At 49.2% G+C, this 24,267-nt stretch overlaps 1 protein-coding gene across 3 annotated transcripts in view; it reads left to right on the forward strand.

Moving 5' to 3' along the window:
- The window catches only part of LOC106590692 (tetratricopeptide repeat protein 21B), a 77,675-nt gene that overhangs the window by 45,434 nt on the left and 7,974 nt on the right, over nucleotides 1-24,267 (forward strand). For 2 of the 3 annotated variants that reach the window (XM_082970832.1, XM_082970831.1), the window contains exons 18-25: nucleotides 2,170-2,412; nucleotides 3,116-3,307; nucleotides 5,796-5,906; nucleotides 7,000-7,081; nucleotides 8,947-9,097; nucleotides 12,930-13,091; nucleotides 18,227-18,440; nucleotides 23,671-23,766. In XM_082970832.1, the coding sequence (XP_082826958.1) occupies nucleotides 2,170-2,412; nucleotides 3,116-3,307; nucleotides 5,796-5,906; nucleotides 7,000-7,081; nucleotides 8,947-9,097; nucleotides 12,930-13,091; nucleotides 18,227-18,440; nucleotides 23,671-23,766 (1,251 nt within the window). The remainder of the gene's footprint in view (nucleotides 1-2,169; nucleotides 2,413-3,115; nucleotides 3,308-5,795; nucleotides 5,907-6,999; nucleotides 7,082-8,946; nucleotides 9,098-12,929; nucleotides 13,092-18,226; nucleotides 18,441-23,670; nucleotides 23,767-24,267) is intronic. The other variant, XM_082970833.1, reaches the window with a different exon arrangement.

The following is a 24,267-nucleotide window of genomic DNA, read 5'->3' on the forward strand; positions in this document are numbered from 1 at the left end:
AACTTTCCCAGAAGTCACAATATCTTTCGTGGTTGCAGATGGTTAGAATGGTTACTTCAGAGTACCATTTAGAAATGTTCTCATAGAATAGATGCTTCGGCGGTTGTCTGTATTCTAGTTCTAGATTTACGTCATTTCTAGCTGCAGTTTAGTAATTAGTATCTAAGATTTGCTCTTATTCTGTAGGGATCGATAGTCTCAGAGTTTAACCATTTCCACACTCGTCATGACTGTCCCTTAAGTGTCCACGGACCATTCCCACGTTCTCAAAAGTAGAAATATTGTTTAATTCTCCCATTTGGGGATTAGGAGTTTTGAACTAAGAGAAGCTCTTTGTTCTGGTAGACTCTCTCCCTCAATACTGCATGGCAGTTTCTACCAGGTATTTATGACCTATCGAGAGAGAGAGAGAGCCTCCCCCAGGGCATGTCATGAAAGCCTATATGGAGGAGGTCAGAGACCTGGCCGTGTGATGCCAGGACAATAACCTCTCCCTCAACATGATCAAGACAAAGGAGATGATTGTGGACTACAGGAAAAAGAGGACGGAGCACGCCCCCATTCTCATCGACGGGGCTGTAGTGGAGCAGGTTGAGCACTTCAAGTTCCTTGGTGTCCACATCACCAACAAACTGACATGGTCCTATGACACCACCCGGTATAGAGGTCCTGGATGGCAGGAAGCTTGGCTCCAGTGATGTACTGGGACGTACGCAGTACCCTCTAGCGCCTTCGGTCGGTCAGATGCAGAGCAGTTGTCATACCAGGCGTTGATGCAACCGGTCAGGATGCTCTCGATGGTGCAGCATTAGAACTTTTTGAGGATCTGAGGACCCATGCCAAATCTTTTCAGTCTCCTAAGGGGGAATAGGTTTTGTCGTGCCCTCTTCACGACTGTCTTGGTGTGTTTGGACCATGTCAGTTTGTTGGTGACGTGGACACCAAGGAACTCTCGACCTGCTCCACTACAGCCTTGTGGATGGGGGCGTGGTTGGCCCTCCATTTCCTGTAGTCCTCGATCATCTCCTTTGTCTTGCTAACATTGAAGGGAGAGGTTGTTGTCCTGGCGCCACACTGCCAGGTCTCTGACCTCCTCCCTATAGGCTGTCTCCTCGTTGTTGGTGATCAGGTCCTACCACCAGGTCTCTGATCAGGTCCTACCACCAGGTCTCTGATCAGGTCCTACCACCAGGTCTCTGATCAGGTCCTACCACCAGGTCTCTGATCAGGTCCTACCACCAGGCCTCTGATCAGGTCCTACCACCAGGTCTCTGACCTCCTCCCTATAGGCTGTCTCCTCGTTGTTGGTGATCAGGTCCTACCACCAGGTCTCTGATCAGGTCCTACCACCAGGTCTCTGATCAGGTCCTACCACCAGGTCTCTGATCAGGTCCTACCACCAGGTCTCTGATCAGGTTCTACCACCAGGTCTCTGATCAGGTCCTACCACCAGGTCTCTGACCTCCTCCCTATAGGCTGTCTCATCGTTGTCGGTGATCAGGCCAACCACTGATGGTGTTGGAGTGGTGCTTGGCCACGCAGTCGTGGGTGAACAGGGAGTACAAGAGGGGACTGAGCACGCACGCCAGAGGAGCCCCCGTGTTGAGGATCAGCATGGCAGATGTGTTGTTACCTACCCTTACCACCTGGGGGCGGCCCGTCAGGAAGTCCAGGATCCAGTTGGAGAGGGAGTTGTTTAGTCCCAGGGTCCTTAGCTTAGTGATGGGCTTGGAGGGTACTATGGTGTTGAACACTGAGCTGTAGTCAATGAATAGCATTCTCACATAGGTGTTCCTTTTGTCCAGGTGGGAAAGGGCAGTGTGGAGTGCAATAGAGATTTGGATCATCTGTGGATCCGTTGTTGCAGTATGCAAATTGGAGTGGGTCTAGGGTTTCTGGGATAATGGTGTTGATGTGAGCCATGACCAGCCTTTCAAAGCACTTCATGGCTACCGACGTGAGTGCTACGGGTCGGTAATCATTTAGACAGTCCCTGTGCCCAAGAAAGTGAAGGTAACCTATGGTCAGTCACTATGAGAGTGTTTTATATGAAAACTGTTTGTTCCTGCAGACTATCAGTCACTGAGAGTATTTATGTCGAACCTGATTTGTCCTGTAGGCTGTCCGTCACTATGAGAGTATTTATATCTAACCCAATTGGTCTTGCAGGCTGTCCGTCACTATGAGAGTGCAGTGAAGCTGGGCGGTCATGACTCTCTGGTGGTGGACCTGGTAGAGCTGCTACTGAAGCTGCGTCAGTATGGCAAGGCCCAGAGGACTCTGATGACCGCTCTGCACTGTGATGATGGAACACTGACCGTCTCCAGCCTGATGAGCAACGTCCAGTACTTCCTGCTGCTAGCCAGAGCACACTATGCTGACCAGGGATCAGTCCAGGACACACTAGAGAAGGTAAGGCTTAGAGTTAGGGTTACTCTGGAGAAGGTCAGGGTTATAGTTACTCTGGAGAAGGTCAGGGTTAGAGTTAGGGTTACTCTGGAGAAGGGCAGGGTTAGAGTTAGAGTTACTATGGAGAAGGTCAGGGTTAGGGTTACTATGGAGAAGGTCTGGGTTAGGGTTACTCTGGAGAAGGTCAGGGTTAGGGTTACTATGGAGAAGGTCAGGGTTAGAGTTAGGGTTACTATGGAGAAGGTCAGAGTTAGGGTTACTATGGAGAAGGTCCGGGTTAGAGTTACTCTGGAGAAGGTCAGAGTTAGGGTTACTCTGGAGAAGGTCAGAGTTAGAGTTAGAGTTACTCTGGAGAAGGTTAGAGTTAGGGTTACTCTGGAGAAGGTCAGGGTTAGGGTTACTCTGGAGAAGGTTAGAGTTAGGGTTACTATGGAGAAGTTCCGGGTCAGGGTTACTATGGAGAAGGTAGGGCTCACTAAGCTGATCAGTCCAGGACACCTTAGAGAAGGTCTTAGAACAATGACATGTTGATACAGTCATTTTCCACTTGTGTTAATGTTGTCAGTGACAGCAGACAGTACAGTAACTAAGCATCTCTCAGTATGACTGGAGCTAGTTTGTGACAGTGTAACAAGTTCTATGTGAGGAGGACTTCCTTTTCAAATGGGGCTGTGTGTTTCTTCCGCGGTGTTCGTCTCTCCCACAGGCCCACAGCGTCCAGCTGAGCGTCCTGAAGCGTTGTCAGACAGAGAGCCCAGAGCTGCTGGAGCAGGAGAGGACCGTGCTGTGCTCCATCTGTTGTCAGCTGGCCAGACACTACCGTAGCAGGACCCATGTAGACAGTACCAAGTATTACTACAACCAGGCTATAGTAGCCATCGGGAGGACAGACAACAAGGTTAGTATTACTACAACCAGGCTATAGTAGCCATCGGGAGGACAGACAACAAGGTTAGTATTACTACAACCAGGCTATAGTAGCCATCGGGAGGACAACAAGGTGTAGTATTACTACAACCAGGCTATAGTAGCCATCGGGAGGACAGACAACAAGGTTAGTATTACTACAACCAGGCTATAGTAGCCATCAGGAGGACAGACAACAAGGTTAGTATTACTACAACCAGGCTATAGTAGCCATCGGGAGGACAGACAACAAGGTTAGTATTACTACAACCAGGCTATAGTAGCCATCGGGAGGACAGACAACAAGGTTAGTATTACTACAACCAGGCTATAGTAGCCATCAGGAGGACAGACAACAAGGTTAGTATTACTACAACCAGGCTATAGTAGCCATCGGGAGGACAACAAGGTTAGTATTACTACAACCAGGCTATAGTAGCCATCGGGAGGACAGACAACAAGGTTAGTATTACTACAACCAGGCTATAGTAGCCATCGGGAGGACAACAAGGTTAGTATTACTACAACCAGGCTATAGTAGCCATCGGGAGGACAGACAACAAGGTGTAGTATTACTACAGCCAGGCTATAGTAGCCATCGGGAGGACAGACAACAAGGTTAGTATTACTACAACCAGGCTATAGTAGCCATCGGGAGGACAGACAACAAGGTTAGTATTACTACAACCAGGCTATAGTAGCCATCAGGAGGACAGACAGGAAGTGAGGTGTGTGGGCAGTTTGTCTTGTCGTTTTCTCTGTAACTAGAGAACTGATCTAGCGTGTGTATATATATATATACAGTTGAAGTCAGAAGTTTACATACACCTTCGCCAAATACATTTAAACTCAGTTTTTTCACAATTCCTGACATTTAATCCTAGTAAAAATTCCCTGTTTTAGGTCAGTTAGGATCACCACTTTATTTTAAGAATGTGAAATGTCAGAATAATAGTAGAGAGAATGATTTATTTCAGCTTTTATTTCTTTCATCACATTCCCAGTGGGTCAGAAGTTTACATGCACTCAATTAGTATTTGGTAGCATTGCCTTTAAATTGTTTAACTTGGGTCAAACGTTTTGGGTAGCCTTCCACAAGCTTCCCACAATAAGTTGGGTGAATTTTGTCCCATTCCTCCTGACAGAGCTGGTGTAACTGAGTCAGGTTTGTAGGCCTCCTTGCTCACACACACTTTTTCAGTTCTTCCCACAAATGTTCTATGGGATTTAGTTCAGGGCTTTGTGACGGCCACTCCAATACCTTGACTTTGTTGTCCTTAAGCCATTTTACCACAACTTTGAAAGTATGCTTGGGGTCATTGTCCATTTGGAAGACCCATTTGTGACCAAGCTTTAACTTCCTGACTGATGTCTTGAGATGTTGCTTCAATATATCCACATAATTTTCCTGCCTCATAATGCCATCTATTTTGTGAAGTGCACCAGTCCCTCCTGCAGCAAAGCACCCTCACAACATGATGCTGCCACCTCCGTGCTTCACGGTTGGGATGGTGTTCTTCGGCTTGCAAGCCTCCCCCTTTTCCTCCAAACATAACGATGGTCATTATAGCCAAACAGTTCTATTTTTGCTTCATCAGACCAGAGGACATTTCTCCAAAAAGTACGATCTTTGTCCCCATGTGCAGTTGCAAACCGTAGTCTGGCTTTTTTATGGCGGTTTTGGAGCAGTGGCTTCTTCCTTGCTGAGCGGCCTTTCAGGTTATGTCGATATAGGACTCGTTTTACTGTGGATATAGATACTTTTGTACCTGTTTCCTCCAGCATCTTCACAAGGTCCTTTGCTGTTGTTCAGGGATTGATTTACACTTTCACACCAAAGTACGTTCATCTCTAGGAGACAGAACGCGTCTCCTTCCTGAGCGGTATAACGGCTGCGTGGTCCCATGGTGTTAATACTTGCGTACTATTGTTTGTTCAGATGAACCTGGTACCTTCAGGCGTTTGGAAATTGCTCCCAAGGATGAACCAGACTTGTGGAGGTCTACAATTTTTTTGTCTGAGGTCTTGGCTGATTTCTTTTGATTTTCCAATGATGTCAAGCAAAGAGGCAATGAGTTTGAAGGTGGGCCTTGAAATACATCCACAGGTGCACCTCCAATTGACTTACATGATGTCAATTAGCCTATCAGAAGCTTCTAAAGCCATGACATCATTTTCAGGATTTTTCCAAGCTGTTTAAAGGCACTGTCAACTTAGTGTATGTAAACTTCTGACCCACTGGAATTGTGATACAGTGAATTATAAGTGAAATAATCTGTCTGTAAACAATTGTTGGAAAAATTACTTGTGTCATGCAGAAAGTAGATGTCCTAACCGACTTGTCAAAACTATAGTTTGTTAACAAGAACCTTGCGGACTGGTTGGAAAACGAGTTTAAATGACTCCAACCTAAGTGGATGTAAACTTCCGACTTCAACTGTATGTATATTCTGTAGATCTGATCTATACTCCCCTCTCAGATCGGTCTGGAGATGGCCCAGTTCTACCTGGAGAACGGGAAGACAGATGAAGCCCTGATGCAGGTAGAGGAGGTGCTGGGAAAGCATGCCTTCCACCCTGACGCCACAATGGTACAATCCTCTCTCCTCTACATACACTATATATGCAAAAGTATGTGGACACCCATTCAAGTTAGTGGATTCGGATATTTCAGCCGCACCCGTTGCTGACAGGTGTATAAAATTGAGCACACACCCATGCAATCTCCATAGACAAACAATGGCAGTAGAATGGCCCGTACTGAAGAGCTCAGTGACTTCAAACGTGGCACCGTCATAGGATGCCACCTTTCCAATAAGTCAGTTCGTCAAATTTCTGCCCTGCTAGAGCTGCCCCCCGGTCAACTGTGTGTGCTGTTATTGTGAAGTGGAAACGTCTAGGAGCAACAATGGCTCAGCCGCGAAGTGGTAGGCTACACGAGCTCACAGAATGGAACCGCCGAGTGCTGAGGCGCGTTATCATTGTCTGTCTTCGGTTGCAACACTCAGTACAGAGTTCACAAACTGCCTCTGGAAGCAAATCAGCACAATAACTGTTCGTTGGGAGCTTCATGAAATGGGTTTCCATGGCCGAGCAGCCGCACACAAACCTAAGATCTCCATGCACAATACCAAGCGTCGGCTGGAGTGGTGTAAAGCTCGCCTCCGTTGTACTCTGGAGCAGTGGAAACGCAGTCCAACGTACGAATCTGGGTTTGGCCGATGCCAGGAGAACGCTACCTGCCCCAATGCATAGTGCCAACTGTAAAGTTTGGTGGAGGAATAATGGTCTGGGGTTGTTTTTCATGGTTCGGGCCCCTTAGTTCCAGTGAAGTGAAATCTTAATGCAACAGCATACAATGACATTCTAGACAATTCTGTGCTTCCAACTTTGTGGCAACTTTGTGGCAACTATGGTTTAGTCCTCTCTCCTCTGTATAACATCCCCCTGATGCCACAATGGTTTAGTCCTCTCTCCTCTGTATAACATCCCCCCAGAGTCCATAATGGTTTAGTCCTCTCTCCTCTGTATAACATCCCCCTGATGCCACAATGGTTTAGTCCTCTCTCCTCTGTATAACATCCCCCCAGAGCCCATAAAGGTTTAGTCCTCTCTCCTCTTTGTACGTGCTAGAGCACACTGGGAAGGTTGACATAATCATCATGTTCCTGTGTCTGCCTGAAGGTGTACGGAGATATCAAGTTGAAGGAGGAGAAGTTTGATGAGTCTGTGGAGATTTACCTTGGACTGATGGACAGATGCCCAGGTACATGTTGTATTTTAAACATACTACCATTATTAGGACTCATGTTGTTTATTTGGATCCTGTCTGGGATCCTGTCTGGGATCCTGTCTGGGATCCTGTCTGGGTACCTTACCCATGTACCCATGGGGTATTCAAATCTTACCCTACGAGGTCCAGATTACAGCTGTTTTTCTGTTCTACCTGATAATTATTTGCACCCACCTGGCGTCCCCAGGTCTAAATCAGTCCCTGATTAGAGGGGAATCCCCCACCTGGTGTCCCAGGTCTAAATCAGTCCCTGATTAGAGGGGAATCACCCACCTGGTGTCCCAGGTCTAAATCAGGCCCTGATTAGAGGGGAATCACCCACCTGGTGTCCCAGGTCTAAATCAGTCCCTGATTAGAGGGGAATCACCCACCTGGTGTCCCAGGTCTAAACCAGGCCCTGATTAGAGGGGAATCACCCACCTGGTGTCCCAGGTCTAAATCAGTCCCTGATTAGAGGGGAATCACCCACCTGGTGTCCCAGGTCTAAATCAGTCCCTGATTAGAGGGGAATCACCCACCTGGTGTCCCCAGGTCTAAATCAGTCCCTGATTAGAGGGGAATCACCCACCTGGTGTCCCCAGGTCTAAATCAGTCCCTGATTAGAGGGGAATCACCCACCTGGTGTCCCAGGTCTAAATCAGTCCCTGATTAGAGGGGAATCCCCCACCTGGTGTCCCCAGGTCTAAATCAGGCCCTGATTAGAGGGGAATCACCCACCTGGTGTCCCAGGTCTAAATCAGTCCCTGATTAGAGGGGAATCACCCACCTGGTGTCCCAGGTCTAAATCAGTCCCTGATTAGAGGGGGAATCACCCACCTGGTGTCCCAGGTCTAAATCAGTCCCTGATTAGAGGGGAATCACCCACCTGGTGTCCCAGGTCTAAATCAGTCCCTGATTAGAGGGGAATCACCCACCTGGTGTCCCAGGTCTAAATCAGGCCCTGATTAGAGGGGAATCACCCACCTGGTGTCCCAGGTCTAAATCAGTCCCTGATTAGAGGGGGAATCACCCACCTGGTGTCCCAGGTCTAAATCAGTCCCTGATTAGAGGGGAATCACCCACCTGGTGTCCCAGGTCTAAATCAGGCCCTGATTAGAGGGGAATCACCCACCTGGTGTCCCAGGTCTAAATCAGTCCCTGATTAGAGGGGAATCACCCACCTGGTGTCCCAGGTCTAAATCAGTCCCTGATTAGAGGGGAATCACCCACCTGGTGTCCCAGGTCTAAATCAGGCCCTGATTAGAGGGGAATCACCCACCTGGTGTCCCAGGTCTAAATCAGGCCCTGATTAGAGGGGAATCCCCCACCTGGTGTCCCAGGTCTAAATCAGGCCCTGATTAGAGGGGAATCACCCACCTGGTGTCCCAGGTCTAAATCAGTCCCTGATTAGAGGGGAATCACCCACCTGGTGTCCCAGGTCTAAATCAGGCCCTGATTAGAGGGGGGAATCACCCACCTGGTGTCCCAGGTCTAAATCAGGCCCTGATTAGAGGGGAATCACCCACCTGGTGTCCCAGGTCTAAATCAGTCCCTGATTAGAGGGGAATCACCCACCTGGTGTCCCAGGTCTAAATCAGTCCCTGATTAGAGGGGGAATCACCCACCTGGTGTCCCAGGTCTAAATCAGTCCCTGATTAGAGGGGAATCACCCACCTGGTGTCCCAGGTCTAAATCAGTCCCTGATTAGAGGGGGAATCACCCACCTGGAGTCCCAGGTCTAAATCAGTCCCTGATTAGAGGGGATGAATTTAAAAAGCAGTGGCTTCCAGACCTAGACCTTGAATTCAATGTACATATAGTCTATACTGCTGTGTAATGGTGTTGGTATTGTCCCATAGGTAACTACGTGTTCCTGGCCAAGTGTATCCAGGTGCTGAGACGGTCAGCCAGACTGGATGACGCCCTGGCCTTGTTTCAAGCCTGTGAGCTCCACGACCACGGAGCGACCACTGAGCCTGGATATAACTACTGTAAAGGCCTTTACTACTGGTGAGAGTCCAATACAACTACTACTGTAAAGACCTTTACTACTGGTGTCCAATACAACTACTACTGTAAAGACCTTTACTACTGGTGTCTAATACAACTACTACTGTAAAGACCTTTACTACTGGTGTCCAATACAACTACTACTGTAAAGGCCTTTACTACTGGTGTTCAATACAACTACTACTGTAAAGACCTTTACTACTGGTGAGAGTCCAATACAACTACTACTGTAAAGACCTTTACTACTGGTGAGAGTTCAATACAACTACTACTGTAAAGACCTTTACTACTGGTGTCTAATACAACTACTACTGTAAAGACCTTTACTACTGGTGTCTAATACAACTACTACTGTAAAGGCCTTTACTACTGGTGAGAGTCCAATACAACTACTACTGTAAAGGCCTTTACTACTGGTGTCTAATACAACTACTACTGTAAAGACCTTTACTACTGGTGTCTAATACAACTACTACTGTAAAGACCTTTACTACTGGTGTCCAATACAACTACTACTGTAAAGACCTTTACTACTGGTGAGAGTCCAATACAACTACTACTGTAAAGACCTTTACTACTGGTGTCTAATACAACTACTACTGTAAAGACCTTTACTACTGGTGTCCAATACAACTACTACTGTAAAGGCCTTTACTACTGGTGTTCAATACAACTACTACTGTAAAGACCTTTACTACTGGTGAGAGTCCAATACAACTACTACTGTAAAGACCTTTACTACTGGTGAGAGTTCAATACAACTACTACTGTAAAGGCCTTTACTACTGGTGAGAGTTCAATACAACTACTACTGTAAAGACCTTTACTACTGGTGTCTAATACAACTACTACTGTAAAGACCTTTACTACTGGTGTCTAATACAACTACTACTGTAAAGGCCTTTACTACTGGTGAGAGTTCAATACAACTACTACTGTAAAGGCCTTTACTACTGGTGTCTAATACAACTACTACTGTAAAGACCTTTACTACTGGTGTCTAATACAACTACTACTGTAAAGACCTTTACTACTGGTGAGAGTCCAATACAACTACTACTGTAAAGACCTTTACTACTGGTGTCCAATACAACTACTACTGTAAAGGCCTTTACTACTGGTGTCTAATACAACTACTACTGTAAAGACCTTTACTACTGGTGTCTAATACAACTACTACTGTAAAGACCTTTACTACTGGTGTCTAATACAACTACTACTGTAAAGGCCTTTACTACTGGTGTCCAATACAACTACTACTGTAAAGGCCTTTACTACTGGTGAGAGTCCAATACAACTACTACTGTAAAGACCTTTACTACTGGTGAGAGTCCAATACAACTACTACTGTAAAGACCTTTACTACTGGTGAGAGTCCAATACAACTACTACTGTAAAGGCCTTTACTACTGGTGTCTCAATACAACTACTACTGTAAAGACCTTTACTACTGGTGTCTAATACATCTACTACTGTAAAGGCCTTTACTACTGGTGTCTAATACAACTACTACTGTAAAGACCTTTACTACTGGTGTACAATACATCTACTACTGTAAAGACCTTTACTACTGGTGTCTAATACACCTACTACTGTAAAGACCTTTACTACTGGTGTCCAATACAACTACTACTGTAAAGGCCTTTACTACTGGTGTCCAATACAACTACTACTGTAAAGACCTTTACTACTGGTGTCCAATACAACTACTACTGTAAAGACCTTTACTACTGGTGTCCAATACAACTACTACTGTAAAGACCTTTACTACTGGTGTCCAATACAACTACTACTGTAAAGACCTTTACTACTGGTGTCCAATACAACTACTACTGTAAAGACCTTTACTACTGGTGTCTAATACAACTACTACTGTAAAGACCTTTACTACTGGTGTCCAATACAACTACTACTGTAAAGACCTTTACTACTGGTGTCTAATACAACTACTACTGTAAAGGCCTTTACTACTGGTGTCCAATACAACTACTACTGTAAAGACCTTTACTACTGGTGTCTAATACAACTACTACTGTAAAGACCTTTACTACTGGTGTCCAATACAACTACTACTGTAAAGGCCTTTACTACTGGTGTCCAATACAACTACTACTGTAAAGACCTTTACTACTGGTGAGAGTCCAATACAACTACTACTGTAAAGACCTTTACTACTGGTGTCTAATACAACTACTACTGTAAAGACCTTTACTACTGGTGTCTAATACAACTACTACTGTAAAGACCTTTACTACTGGTGTCTAATACAACTACTACTGTAAAGACCTTTACTACTGGTGAGAGTCCAATACAACTACTACTGTAAAGGCCTTTACTACTGGTGTCCAATACAACTACTACTGTAAAGACCTTTACTACTGGTGAGAGTCTCAATACAACTACTACTGTAAAGGCCTTTACTACTGGTGTCCAATACAACTACTACTGTAAAGACCTTTACTACTGGTGTCCAATACAACTACTACTGTAAAGACCTTTACTACTGGTGTCCAATACAACTACTACTGTAAAGACCTTTACTACTGGTGTCCAATACAACTACTACTGTAAAGACCTTTACTACTGGTGTCCAATACAACTACTACTGTAAAGCCTTTACTACTGGTGTCCAATACAACTACTACTGTAAAGACCTTTACTACTGGTGAGAGTCCAATACAACTACTACTGTAAAGGCCTTTACTACTGGTGAGAGTCCAATACAACTACTACTGTAAAGACCTTTACTACTGGTGAGAGTTCAATACAACTACTACTGTAAAGGCCTTTACTACTGGTGTCTAATACAACTACTACTGTAAAGACCTTTACTACTGGTGTCTAATACAACTACTACTGTAAAGACCTTTACTACTGGTGTCTAATACAACTACTACTGTAAAGACCTTTACTACTGGTGTCTAATACAACTACTACTGTAAAGACCTTTACTACTGGTGTCTAATACAACTACTACTGTAAAGACCTTTACTACTGGTGTCCAATACAACTACTACTGTAAAGACCTTTACTACTGGTGTCCAATACAACTACTACTGTAAAGGCCTTTACTACTGGTGTCCAATACAACTACTACTGTAAAGGCCTTTACTACTGGTGTCTAATACAACTACTACTGTAAAGGCCTTTACTACTGGTGTCTAATACAACTACTACTGTAAAGGCCTTTACTACTGGTGTCTAATACAACTACTACTGTAAAGACCTTTACTACTGGTGTCTAATACAACTACTACTGTAAAGGCCTTTACTACTGGTGTCCAATACAACTACTACTGTAAAGACCTTTACTACTGGTGTCCAATACAACTACTACTGTAAAGACTCTAATATCCAAAAGTTATAAGGAAGAGGAATACGACACAGATGTCTTTTCTCTCTTCTACTTTTCATTAGTTCTATACAGATAGTTCTATACAGATAGTTCTATACAGATAGTTCTATACAGGTAGTTCTATACAGGTAGTTCTATACAGATAGTTCTATACAGATAGTTCTATACAGATATATCTGTATAGTGAGTGTCTAGTCTATCTGTATAGTGAGTGTCTAGTCTAGCTGTATAGTGAGTGTCTAGTCTAGCTGTATAGTGAGTGTCTAGTCTAGCTGTATAGTGAGTGTCTAGCTGTATAGTGAGTGTCTAGTCTAGCTGTATAGTGAGTGTCTAGTCTATCTGTATAGTGAGTGTCTAGTCTATCTGTATAGTGAGTGTCTAGTCTATCTGTATAGTGAGTGTCTAGTTTCTATCTGTATAGAACCCCTGGCTGACAGAATAAGATCTGGTTCAAAGATGGACCTCTCCACCCTCCAGGCATGTGTACAGGGTGAGTGAGGCTCTGTTCCATCTGAATAAGGCCCGGCGGGACAACGAGTGGGGAGATCAGGCTATGGAGCTCATGATCCGCATCTGTCTCAACCCAGACAACGAGGTCATCGGAGGGGAGGTGTTTGAGACACCCCAGGAGGAGTGGAGGTACGGCGGGGCTTCTAGGGGTACGGCAGGGCTTCTAGGGGTACGGCGGGGCTTCTAGGGTTACGGCGGGGCTTCTAGGGGTACGGCGGGGCTTCTAGAGGTACGGCGGGGCTTCTTGAGATACGGCGGGGCTTCTTGAGATACAGCGGGGCTTCTAGAGGTACGGCGGGGCTTCTTGAGGTACGGCGGGGCTTCTTGAGATACGGCGGGGCTTTTAGAGACACGGCGGGGCTTCTAGAGGTACTGCGGGGCTTCTAGAGGTACGGCGGGGCTTCTAGAGGTACGGCGGGGCTTCTAGAGGTACGGCGGGGCTTCTAGGGGTACGGCGGGGCTTCTTGAGATACGGCGGGGCTTCTAGAGACACGGCGGGGCTTCTAGTGGCACGGCAGGCCTTCAGAGTCAGAGGAGATAATGATTTACAGTGCCTTTAGAAAGTATTCCCACCCCTTGACTTTTACCACATTTTGTTGTGTTACAGATTACATTTAAAATGGATTAAATTGAGATTCTTTTGTCACTGGCCTACACAAATTACTCCACAATACTAACCTAATGTCACGGCTGTTGTCGGTGAATGAGGACCAAAACGCAGCAGGTACGTGAATGCTCATCTTGATTTTTAATTATCTTCAAAACCGAACATACAAAACACAAAAAACGAACACTCGACAAATAAACAGTCTGGTAAGGCACAAGGCTATACACAGAATAATCACCCACAAATCACACATACAAACACACCCTAATATATGGAACTCTCAATCAAAGGCAGATAGACAACACCTGCCTTCAACTGAGAGTCCCAACCCCAATCAACCAAACATAGAAACACACAACCTAGACTAACCATAGAATACTAAACATAAACCAAAACCCGGAATTACTAAATCAAACACCCTTTACACAAAACACACCACCCCGAACCACATAAAACAAATACCCCCTGCCACGCCCTGACCAAACTACAAAACAATTAACCTTATATACTGGCCAGGACGTGACAGTACCCCCCCCTTAAAGGTGCTACCCCAGAAGCACCTTAACAAAAAATAATCCCAAGCAACACCAACAAAAAGTCCCCTTTTCTAAAGGGAGGGAAGGGAGGGTGGCTGCCGTCAACGACGGCACTGTGCTACACCCCCCCTCCCCAACCCACCTATTTCTGGAGGTGGCTCTGGCTCCGGCCGTTCCAGGCTGTCGGGCCACTCTGGCATCGCCGGGGGGCAGTCGGGGCAGTCTGGCAATTCGGGAGAGTCTGGGCAGTCTGGCAATTCGGGACAGTCTGGGCAGTCTGGCAATTCGGGACAGTCTGGGCAGTCTGGCAATTCGGGACAGTCTGGGCAGTCTGGCAATTCGGGACAGTCTGGGCAGTCTGGCAATTCGGGACAGTCTGGGCAGTCTGGCAATTCGGGACAGTCTGGGCAGTCTGGCAATTCGGGACAGTCTGGGCAGTCTGGCAATTCGGGACAGTCTGGGCAGTCTGGCAATTCGGGACAGTCTGGGCAGTCTGGCCACTCCGGCAGTTCAGGGCAGTCTGGCCACTCCGGCAGTTCAGGGCAGTCTGGCCACTCCGGCAGTTCAGGGCAGTCTGGCCACTCCGGCAGTTCAGGGCAGTCTGGCCACTCCGGCAGTTCAGGGCAGTCTGGCCACTCCGGCAGTTCAGGGCAGTCTGGCCACTCCGGCAGTTCAGGGCAGTCTGGCCACTCCGGCAGTTCAGCGCAGTCTGGCCACTCCGGCAGTTCAGCGCAGTCTGGCCACTCCGGCAGTTCAGCGCAGTCTGGCCACTCCGGCAGTTCAGCGCAGTCTGGCCACTCCGGCAGTTCAGCGCAGTCTGGCCACTCCGGCAGTTCAGCGCAGTCTGGCCACTCCGGCAGTTCAGCGCAGTCTGGCCACTCCGGCAGTTCAGCGCAGTCTGGCCACTCCGGCAGTTCAGCGCAGTCTGACCACTCCGGCAGTTCAGCGCAGTCTGACCTCTCTGGCGACTGTTGACTGGCGGGCAGCTCTGACGACTGTTGACTGGCGGGCAGCTCTGACGACTGTTGACTGGCGGGCAGCTCTAACGATGACTGTTGACTGGCGGGCAGCTCTGACGATGACTGTTGACTGGCGGGCAGCTCTGACGATGACTGTTGACTGGCGGGCAGCTCTGACGATGACTGTTGACTGGCGGGCAGCTCTGACGATGACTGTTGACTGGCGGGCAGCTCTGACGATGACTGTTGACTGGCGGGCAGCTCTGACGATGACTGTTGACTGGCGGGCAGCTCTGACGATGACTGTTGACTGGCGGGCAGCTCTGACGATGACTGTTGACTGGCGGGCAGCTCTGACGATGACTGTTGACTGGCGGGCAGCTCTGATGATGACTGTTGACTGGCGGGCAGCTCTGATGATGACTGTTGACTGGCGGGCAGCTCTGATGAAGACTGTTGACTGGCGAGGCTGGGTTGACGCACTTGTAGCCTGGTGCGTGGTGCTGGTACTGGGCTTACCAGATTATGTACACGCACCTCCAGGCTAGTGCGGGGAGCGGGAACAGGACGAGTCGGACTGGGTTGACGCACTTCCGGGTCCGCACGAGAGACAGGAGCTGGAAACCCAGGGCTATGGAGGCGCACAGCCGGTCTAGATCTTACCTCCTGCACAACCCGCCTTGGCTGGATGGAACTAGTAGCCCTGTACGAGCGGGGTGCTCGTACAGGGCAGACTGGGCTGTGCAGGGGCCTGATGGTAGCCGTGCGTAGAGCGGGAGTTGGGTAGCCTGGTCCTCGGAGGCGTACCGGCGACCAGATGCGCTGCGCAGGCATCCTCCTACCAGGCTGGATGCCCGCTCTAGCACGGCACCTGCGAGGGGCTGGAATAACGCGCACCGGACTGTGCGTGCGTATGGGTGAGATAGTGCGCTCCTCAGCGAAACATAGCGCTCTCCACCCCATACGCTCCTCCATATAACCACGAGTAGCTGGCTTCCGGCTCTTCTTACGCCTAGCCAAACTACCCGTGTGCCCCCCCCCAAAATTTTCTTGGGGGTGCCTCTCGTGCTTCTCCTACCTAATTCACAGAGTGAAAAGAAGGAAGCCTTTACGGAATAAAAATATTCCAAAACATGCCTTATGTTTGCAACAAGTCACTGAAGTCATACTGCAAAAAATGTGGTAAAGCAATTAACTTTTTCCCCTGAATACAAAGTGTTATGTTTGGAGCAAATCCAACACAACACATTACTGAGTACCACTCTCCATATTTCCAAGCATAGTGGTGGCTGCATCATGTTATGGGTATGCTTGTAATTGTTAAGGACTGGGGAGTTTTACAGGATAAAAAAGAAATGGAATTGAGGTAAGCCCTGGCAAATCCTGCTTTCCACCAGACACTGGGAGATGAATTCACCTTTCAGCAGTACAATAACCTAAAACACAAGGCCAAATATACACTGGAGATGCTTACCAAGAAGACAGTGAATGTTCCTGAGTGGCCGAGTTACAGTTTTGACTTAAATCTACTTGAAAATATATGGCAAGACTTGAAAATGGCTGTCTAGCAATGATCAACAATTTGACAGAGCTTGAAGAATTTAGAAAACAATAATGGGAAAATGTTGCACAATCCAGGTGTAGAAAGCTCTTAGAGGCATACCAAGAAATACTCACAGCTCTAATCGCTGCCAAAGGTTATTCTATAAAGTATTGATTCAGGTGTATAAGTACTTATGTAAATTAGATATTTCTGTATTTCATTTTCAATCAATTTTCAAACATTTCTAAAAACATGAATGGCCAAGAAAAACTACTAAAAACGTGTTTTCACTTTCTCAATATAAGTTATTGTGTGTAGATGGGTGAGAAAAAAAACAATGTTAATCCATTATGACCTCAGGCTGTAACACAACAAAATATAGTCAAGGGGTTTGAGTACTTTCTGAAGGCACCACACACGCATGCTGGCACTAAGACAGCACTCAATGAGCTGTATAAGGCCATAAGCAAACAGGAAAACGCTCATCCAGAGGCGGCGCTCCTAGTGGCCGGAGACTTTAATGCAGGGAAACTCTATTCCGTTTTACCTCATTTCTACCAGCATGTTAAATGTGCAACCAGAGGGGAAAAAAACTCTAGACCACCTTTACTCCACACACAGAGACGCGTACAAAGCTCTCCCTCTCCCTCCATTTGGCAAATCTGACCATAATTCTATCCTCCTGATTCCTGTTTACAGGCAAAAAATAAAACAGGAATCACCAGTGACTCTGTCAATAAGTAAATTGTCAGATGAAGCAGATGCTAAACTACAGGACTGTTTTGCACAGACTGGCACATGTTCCTGGATTCATCCGATGGCATTGAGGAGTACAGCACCTCAGTCCCTGGCTTCATCAATAAGTGCATCGTTGACGTTGTCCCCACTGTGACTGTACGAACATACCCCAACCAGAAGCCATGGATTACAGGCAACATCAGCGCTGAGCTAAAGGGTAGAGCTGCCGCCTTCAAGGAGCAGGACTCAAACCCGTACGCTTATAAGAAATCCCGCTACACCCTCAGACGAACCATCAAACAGGCAAAGCGCCAATACAGGAATAAGGTTATATTGGTGTTCTTGCTCACAGGGACTATGGTGGTCTGTTTGAAACATGTTGGTATTACAGACTCGGACAGGGAGAGGTTGAAAATGTCAGTGAAGACACTTGCCAGTTGGTCAGCGAATGCTCGGAGTACACGTCCTGGTAATCCGTCTGGCCCTGCAGCTTTGTGAATGTTGACCTGTTTAAAGGTCTTACTCACGTCGGCTACGGAGAGCGTGATCACACTGTCGTCTAGAACAGCAGATGCTCTCATGCACGTTTCAGTGTTACTTGCCTCGAAGCGAGCATAGAAGTTATTTAGCTCGTCCTGTAGGCTTGTGTCGCCGGGCAGCTCTCGGCTGGGCTTCCCTTTGTAGTCTGTAATAGTTTGCAGGCCCTTCCACATCCGACGAGAGTCGGAGCCGATGCAGTGCAAATCAATCTTAGACCCCTGCATTATCATCTCATTACCATGTCGCCTAGTTTGATTGTTCCTGATTATGAGATACTTCAGCTAACTGTAATAATACATGATATAAAATGATGACGTCTGTTCTCCTCTCTGATTGGTCAGTACGAGCCAACTGGGCGGGGCTGAGCACAGGGAGCAGGTGGGCGTGGCCACGGCCCAGAACCTGGTGAAGGAGTTCCGCCCACGTCAGGGGTCATCAGGAGGTCAGCGGTCAGACGGAATCACCTTGCTGGTCAACCTCTGCCTCATGGCCACCAGAGACCCCAAACACATCCAGAAAGCCCTGCAGGCCTTCACTGAGCTGGCCTCTACTAAGGTAGGACCCCCTTCACTGAGCTGGCCTCTACTAAGGTAGGACCCCTTCACTGAGCTGGCCTCTACTAAGGTAGGACCCCTTCACTGAGCTGGCCTCTACTAAGGTCTATCCCCCTTCACTGAGCTGGTCTCTACTAAGGTAGGACCCCTTCACTGAGCTGGCCTCTACTAAGGTAGGACCCCTTCACTGAGCTGGCCTCTACTAAGGTAGGACCCCTTCACTGAGCTGGCCTCTACTAAGGTAGGACCCCTTCACTGAGCTGGCCTCTACTAAGGTAGGACCCCTTCACTGAGCTGGCCTCTACTAAGGTAGGACCCCTTCACTGAGCTGGCCTCTACTAAGGTAGGACCCCTTCACTGAGCTGGCCTCTAATAAGGTCTATCCCCCTTCACTGAGCTGGCCTCTACTCAGGTAGGACCCCTTCACTGAGCTGGTCTCTACTAAGGTAGAACCCCTTCACTGAGCTGGGCTCTACTAAGGTAGGACCCCTTCACCGAGCTGGCGTCTACTAAGGTAGGACCCCTTCACTGAGCTGGCCTCTACTAAGGTAGGACCCCTTCACTGAGCTGGCCTCTACTAAGGTAGGAACTCTTTCACTGAGCTGGCCTCTACTAAGGTAGGACCCCTTCACTGAGCTGGCCTCTACTCAGGTAGAACCCCTTCACTGAGCTGGCCTCTACTAAGGTAGGACCCCTTCACTGAGCTGGCCTCTACTAAGGTAGGACCCCTTCACTGAGCTGGCCTCTACTAAGGTAGGACCCCTTCACTGAGCTGGCCTCTACTAAGGTAGGACCCCCTTCACTGAGCTGGCCTCTACTCAGGTAGGACCCCTTCACTGAGCTGGCCTCTACTAAGGTAGGACCCCCTTCACTGAGCTGGCCTCTACTAAGGTAGGACCCCTTCACTGAGCTGGCCTCTAATAAGGTCTATCCCCCTTCACTGAGCTGGCCTCTACTCAGGTAGGACCCCTTCACTGAGCTGGCCTCTACTAAGTTGAGAATCTTCACTGAGCTGGGCTCTACTAAGGTAGAACCCCTTCACTGAGCTGGCCTCTATTAAGGTAGGACCCCTTCACTGAGCTGGCCTCTACTCAGGTAGGATCCATTCACTGAGCTGGCCTCTACTAAGGTAGGACCCCTTCACTGAGCTGGGCTCTACTAAGGTAGGACCACTCCACTGAGCTGGCCTCTACTAAGGTAGGACCCCTTCACTGAGCTGGCCTCTACTAAGGTAGGACCACTTCACTGAGCTGGCCTCTACTAAGGTAGGACCCCCTTCACTGAGCTGGCCTCTAATAAGGTCTATCCCCCTTCACTGAGCTGGCCTCTACTGAGGTAGGACCCCTTCACTGAGCTGGCCTCTACTAAGGTAGGACCCCTTCACTGAGCTGGCCTCTACTAAGGTAGGACCACTTCACTGAGCTGGCCTCTACTAAGGTAGGACCCCCTTCACTGAGCTGGCCTCTAATAAGGTCTATCCCCCTTCACTGAGCTGGCCTCTACTAAGGTAGGACCCCTTCACTGAGCTGGCCTCTACTAAGGTAGGACCTCTTCACTGAGCTGGCCTCTAATAAGGTCTATCCCCCTTCACTGAGCTGGCCTCTACTCAGGTAGGACCCCTTCACTGAGCTGGCCTCTACTAAGGTAGAACCCCTTCACTGAGCTGGCCTCTACTAAGGTAGGACCACTTCACTGAGCTGGCCTCTACTAAGGTAGGACCCCCTTCACTGAGCTGGCCTCTAATAAGGTCTATCCCCCTTCACTGAGCTGGCCTCTACTAAGGTAGGACCCCTTCACTGAGCTGGCCTCTACTAAGGTAGGACCCCTTCACTGAGCTGGCCTCTAATAAGGTCTATCCCCCTTCACTGAGCTGGCCTCTACTCAGGTAGGACCCCTTCACTGAGCTGGCCTCTACTAAGGTAGAACCCCTTCACTGAGCTGGGCTCTACTAAGGTAGGACCCCTTCACGGAGCTGGCGTCTACTAAGGTAGGACCCCTTCACTGAGCTGGCCTCTACTAAGGTAGGAACTCTTTCACTGAGCTGGCCTCTACTAAGGTAGGACCCCTTCACTGAGCTGGCCTCTACTAAGGTAGGACCCCTTCACTGAGCTGGCCTCTACTAAGGTAGGACCCCTTCACTGAGCTGGCCTCTACTAAGGTAGGACCCCTTCACTGAGCTGGCCTCTACTAAGGTAGGACCCCTTCACTGAGCTGGCCTCTAATAAGGTCTATCCCCCTTCACTGAGCTGGCCTCTACTAAGGTAGGACCCCTTCACTGAGCTGGGCTCTACTAAGGTAGAACCCCTTCACTGAGCTGGCCTCTACTAAGGTAGGACCCCTTCACTGAGCTGGCCTCTACTAAGGTAGAACCCCTTCACTGAGCTGGGCTCTACTAAGGTAGGACCCCTTCACTGAGCTGGCCTCTACTAAGGTAGGACCCCCTTCACTGAGCTGGCCTCTACTCAGGTAGGACCCCTTCACTGAGCTGGCCTCTACTAAGGTAGGACCCCTTCACTGAGCTGGCCTCTACTAAGGTAGGACCCCTTCACTGAGCTGGCCTCTACTAAGGTAGGACCCCTTCACTGAGCTGGCCTCTACTAAGGTAGGACCCCCTTCACTGAGCTGGCCTCTACTCAGGTAGGACCCCTTCACTGAGCTGGCCTCTACTAAGGTAGGACCACTTCACTGAGCTGGCCTCTACTAAGGTAGGACCCCCTTCACTGAGCTGGCCTCTAATAAGGTCTATCCCCCTTCACTGAGCTGGCCTCTACTGAGGTAGGACCCCTTCACTGAGCTGGCCTCTACTAAGGTAGGACCCCTTCACTGAGCTGGCCTCTACTCAGGTAGGACCCCTTCACTGAGCTGGCCTCTACTAAGGTAGGACCCCTTCACTGAGCTGGCCTCTACTCAGGTAGATCCACCTTCATTGAGCTGGCCTCTACTAAGGTAGGACCACTTCACTGAGCTGGCCTCTACTCAGGTAGGACCTCCTTCACTGAGCTGGCCTCTACTCAGGTAGGACCTCCTTCACTGAGCTGGCCTCTACTCAGGTAGATCCCCCTTCACTGAGCTGGCCTCTACTAAGGTAGGACCCCTTCACTGAGCTGGCCTCTACTCAGGTAGGACCCCTTCACTGAGCTGGCCTCTACTCAGGTAGGACCCCTTCACTGAGCTGGCCTCTACTAAGGTAGGACCCCTTCACTGAGCTGGCCTCTAATAAGGTCTATCCCCCTTCACTGAGCTGGCCTCTACTCAGGTAGGACCACTTCACTGAGCTGGCCTCTACTAAGGTAGAACCCCTTCACTGAGCTGGCCTCTACTAAGGTAGGACCCCTTCACTGAGCTGGCCTCTACTAAGGTAGGACCCCTTCACTGAGCTGGCCTCTACTAAGGTAGAACCTCCTTCACTGAGCTGGCCTCTACTAAGGTAGAACCCCCTTCACTGAGCTGGCCTCTACTCAGGTAGGACCCCTTCACTGAGCTGGCCTCTACTAAGGTAGGACCCCTTCACTGAGCTGGCCTCTACTAAGGTAGGACCCCTTCACTGAGCTGGCCTCTACTAAGGTAGATCCTCCTTCACTGAGCTGGCCTCTACTCAGGTAGGACCTCCTTCACTGAGCTGGCCTCTACTCAGGTAGATCCCCCTTCACTGAGCTGGCCTCTACTAAGGTAGAACCCCCTTCACTGAGCTGGCCTCTACTCAGGTAGGACCCCTTCACTGAGCTGGCCTCTACTAAGGTAGGACCCCTTCACTGAGCTGGCCTCTACTAAGGTAGGACCCCTTCACTGAGCTGGCCTCTACTAAGGTAGATCCTCCTTCACTGAGCTGGCCTCTACTCAGGTAGGACCTCCTTCACTGAGCTGGCCTCTACTCAGGTAGATCCCCCTTCACTGAGCTGGCCTCTACTAAGGTAGGACCCCTTCACTGAGCTGGCCTCTACTAAGGTAGGAACTCTTTCACTGAGCTGGCCTCTACTAAGGTAGGACCCCTTCACTGAGCTGGCCTCTACTCAGGTAGAACCCCTTCACTGAGCTGGCCTCTACTCAGGTAGGACCTCCTTCACTGAGCTGGCCTCTACTCAGGTAGATCCCCCTTCACTGAGCTGGCCTCTACTAAGGTAGGACCCCTTCACTGAGCTGGCCTCTACTAAGGTAGGAACTCTTTCACTGAGCTGGCCTCTACTAAGGTAGGACCCCTTCACTGAGCTGGCCTCTACTCAGGTAGAACCCCTTCACTGAGCTGGCCTCTACTCAGGTAGGACCCCTTCACTGAGCTGGCCTCTACTAAGGTAGGACCTCCTTCACTGAGCTGGCCTCTACTAAGGTAGGACCTCCTTCACTGAGCTGGCCTCTACTCAGGTAGGACCCCTTCACTGAGCTGGCCTCTACTCAGGTAGGACCCCTTCACTGAGCTGGCCTCTACTAAGTTGAGACTCTTCACTGAGCTGGCCTCTACTAAGGTAGGACCTCCTTCACTGAGCTGGCCTCTACTAAGGTAGGACCCCTTCACTGAGCTGGCCTCTACTCAGGTAGGACCCCTTCACTGAGCTGGCCTCTACTAAGGTAGACCCCTTCACTGAGCTGGCCTCTACTCAGGTAGGACCCCTTCACTGAGCTGGCCTCTACTCAGGTAGATCCACCTTCATTGAGCTGGCCTCTACTAAGGTAGGACCCCTTCACTGAGCTGGCCTCAATTAAGGTAGGACCCCTTCACTGAGCTGGCCTCTACTCAGGTAGGACCCCTTCACTGAGCTGGCCTCAATTAAGATAGGACCCCTTCACTGAGCTGGCCTCTACTAAGGTAGGACCCCTTCACTGAGCTGGCCTCTACTAAGGTAGGACCCCTTCACTGAGCTGGCCTCTACTAAGGTAGGACCCCTTCACTGAGCTGGCCTCTACTAAGGTAGGACCCCTTCACTGAGCTGGCCTCTACTAAGGTAGGACCCCTTCACTGAGCTGGCCTCTACTAAGGTAGGACCCCTTCACTGAGCTGGCCTCTACTAAGGTAGGACCCCTTCACTGAGCTGGCCTCTACTCAGGTAGGACCCCTTCACTGAGCTGGCCTCTACTAAGGTAGGACCCCTTCACTGAGCTGGCCTCTAATAAGGTAGAACCTCCTTCACTGAGCTGGCCTCTACTCAGGTAGATCCCCCTTCACTGAGCTGGCCTCTACTCAGGTAGGGTTTCCTCTTTCTCCTCCCCCTCCTTCTCCTGTACCTTCTTCACCCCAGGTGAACAACGTTCCCTACCTGCTTGCGATGGGCCAGGCCTTCATGCTGCTAAAACAAACTCCTCGGGCCAGGAACCAGCTCAAGAGGCTCACCAAGGTAGATTTTTTTACTGTTGTAGATTTACATGTTGGTCCTGTCGCTCAGCAGACACTCATCTCCAGAGAGACAGTCAGAGGAGAGGGCCTAGAACAGAGCCCTGGAGGACCCCAGAGGGCCTAGAACAGAGCCCTGGAGGACCCCAGAGGGCCTAGAACCGAGCCCCTGGAGGACTCCAGAGGGCCTAGAACAGAGCCCCTGGAGGACCCCAGAGGGCCTAGAACAGAGCCCTGGAGGACTCCAGAGGGCCTAGATCAGAGCCCTGGAGGACTCAAGGGGGCCTAGATCAGAGCCCTGGAGGACTCAAGGGGGCCTAGATCAGAGCCCCTGGAGGACTCAAGGGGGCCTAGATCAGAGCCCTGGAGGACTCCAGAGGGCCTAGATCAGAGCCCTGGAGGACTCCAGAGGGCCTAGATCAGAGCCCTGGAGGACTCCAGAGGGCCTAGATCAGAGCCCTGGAGGACTCCAGAGGGCCTAGATCAGAGCCCTGGAGGACTCCAG

Source organism: Salmo salar, chromosome 29, assembly GCF_965601325.2.
Source record: "Salmo salar chromosome 29, fSalSal1, whole genome shotgun sequence".
NCBI classification, from domain to species: Eukaryota; Metazoa; Chordata; class Actinopteri; order Salmoniformes; family Salmonidae; genus Salmo; species Salmo salar.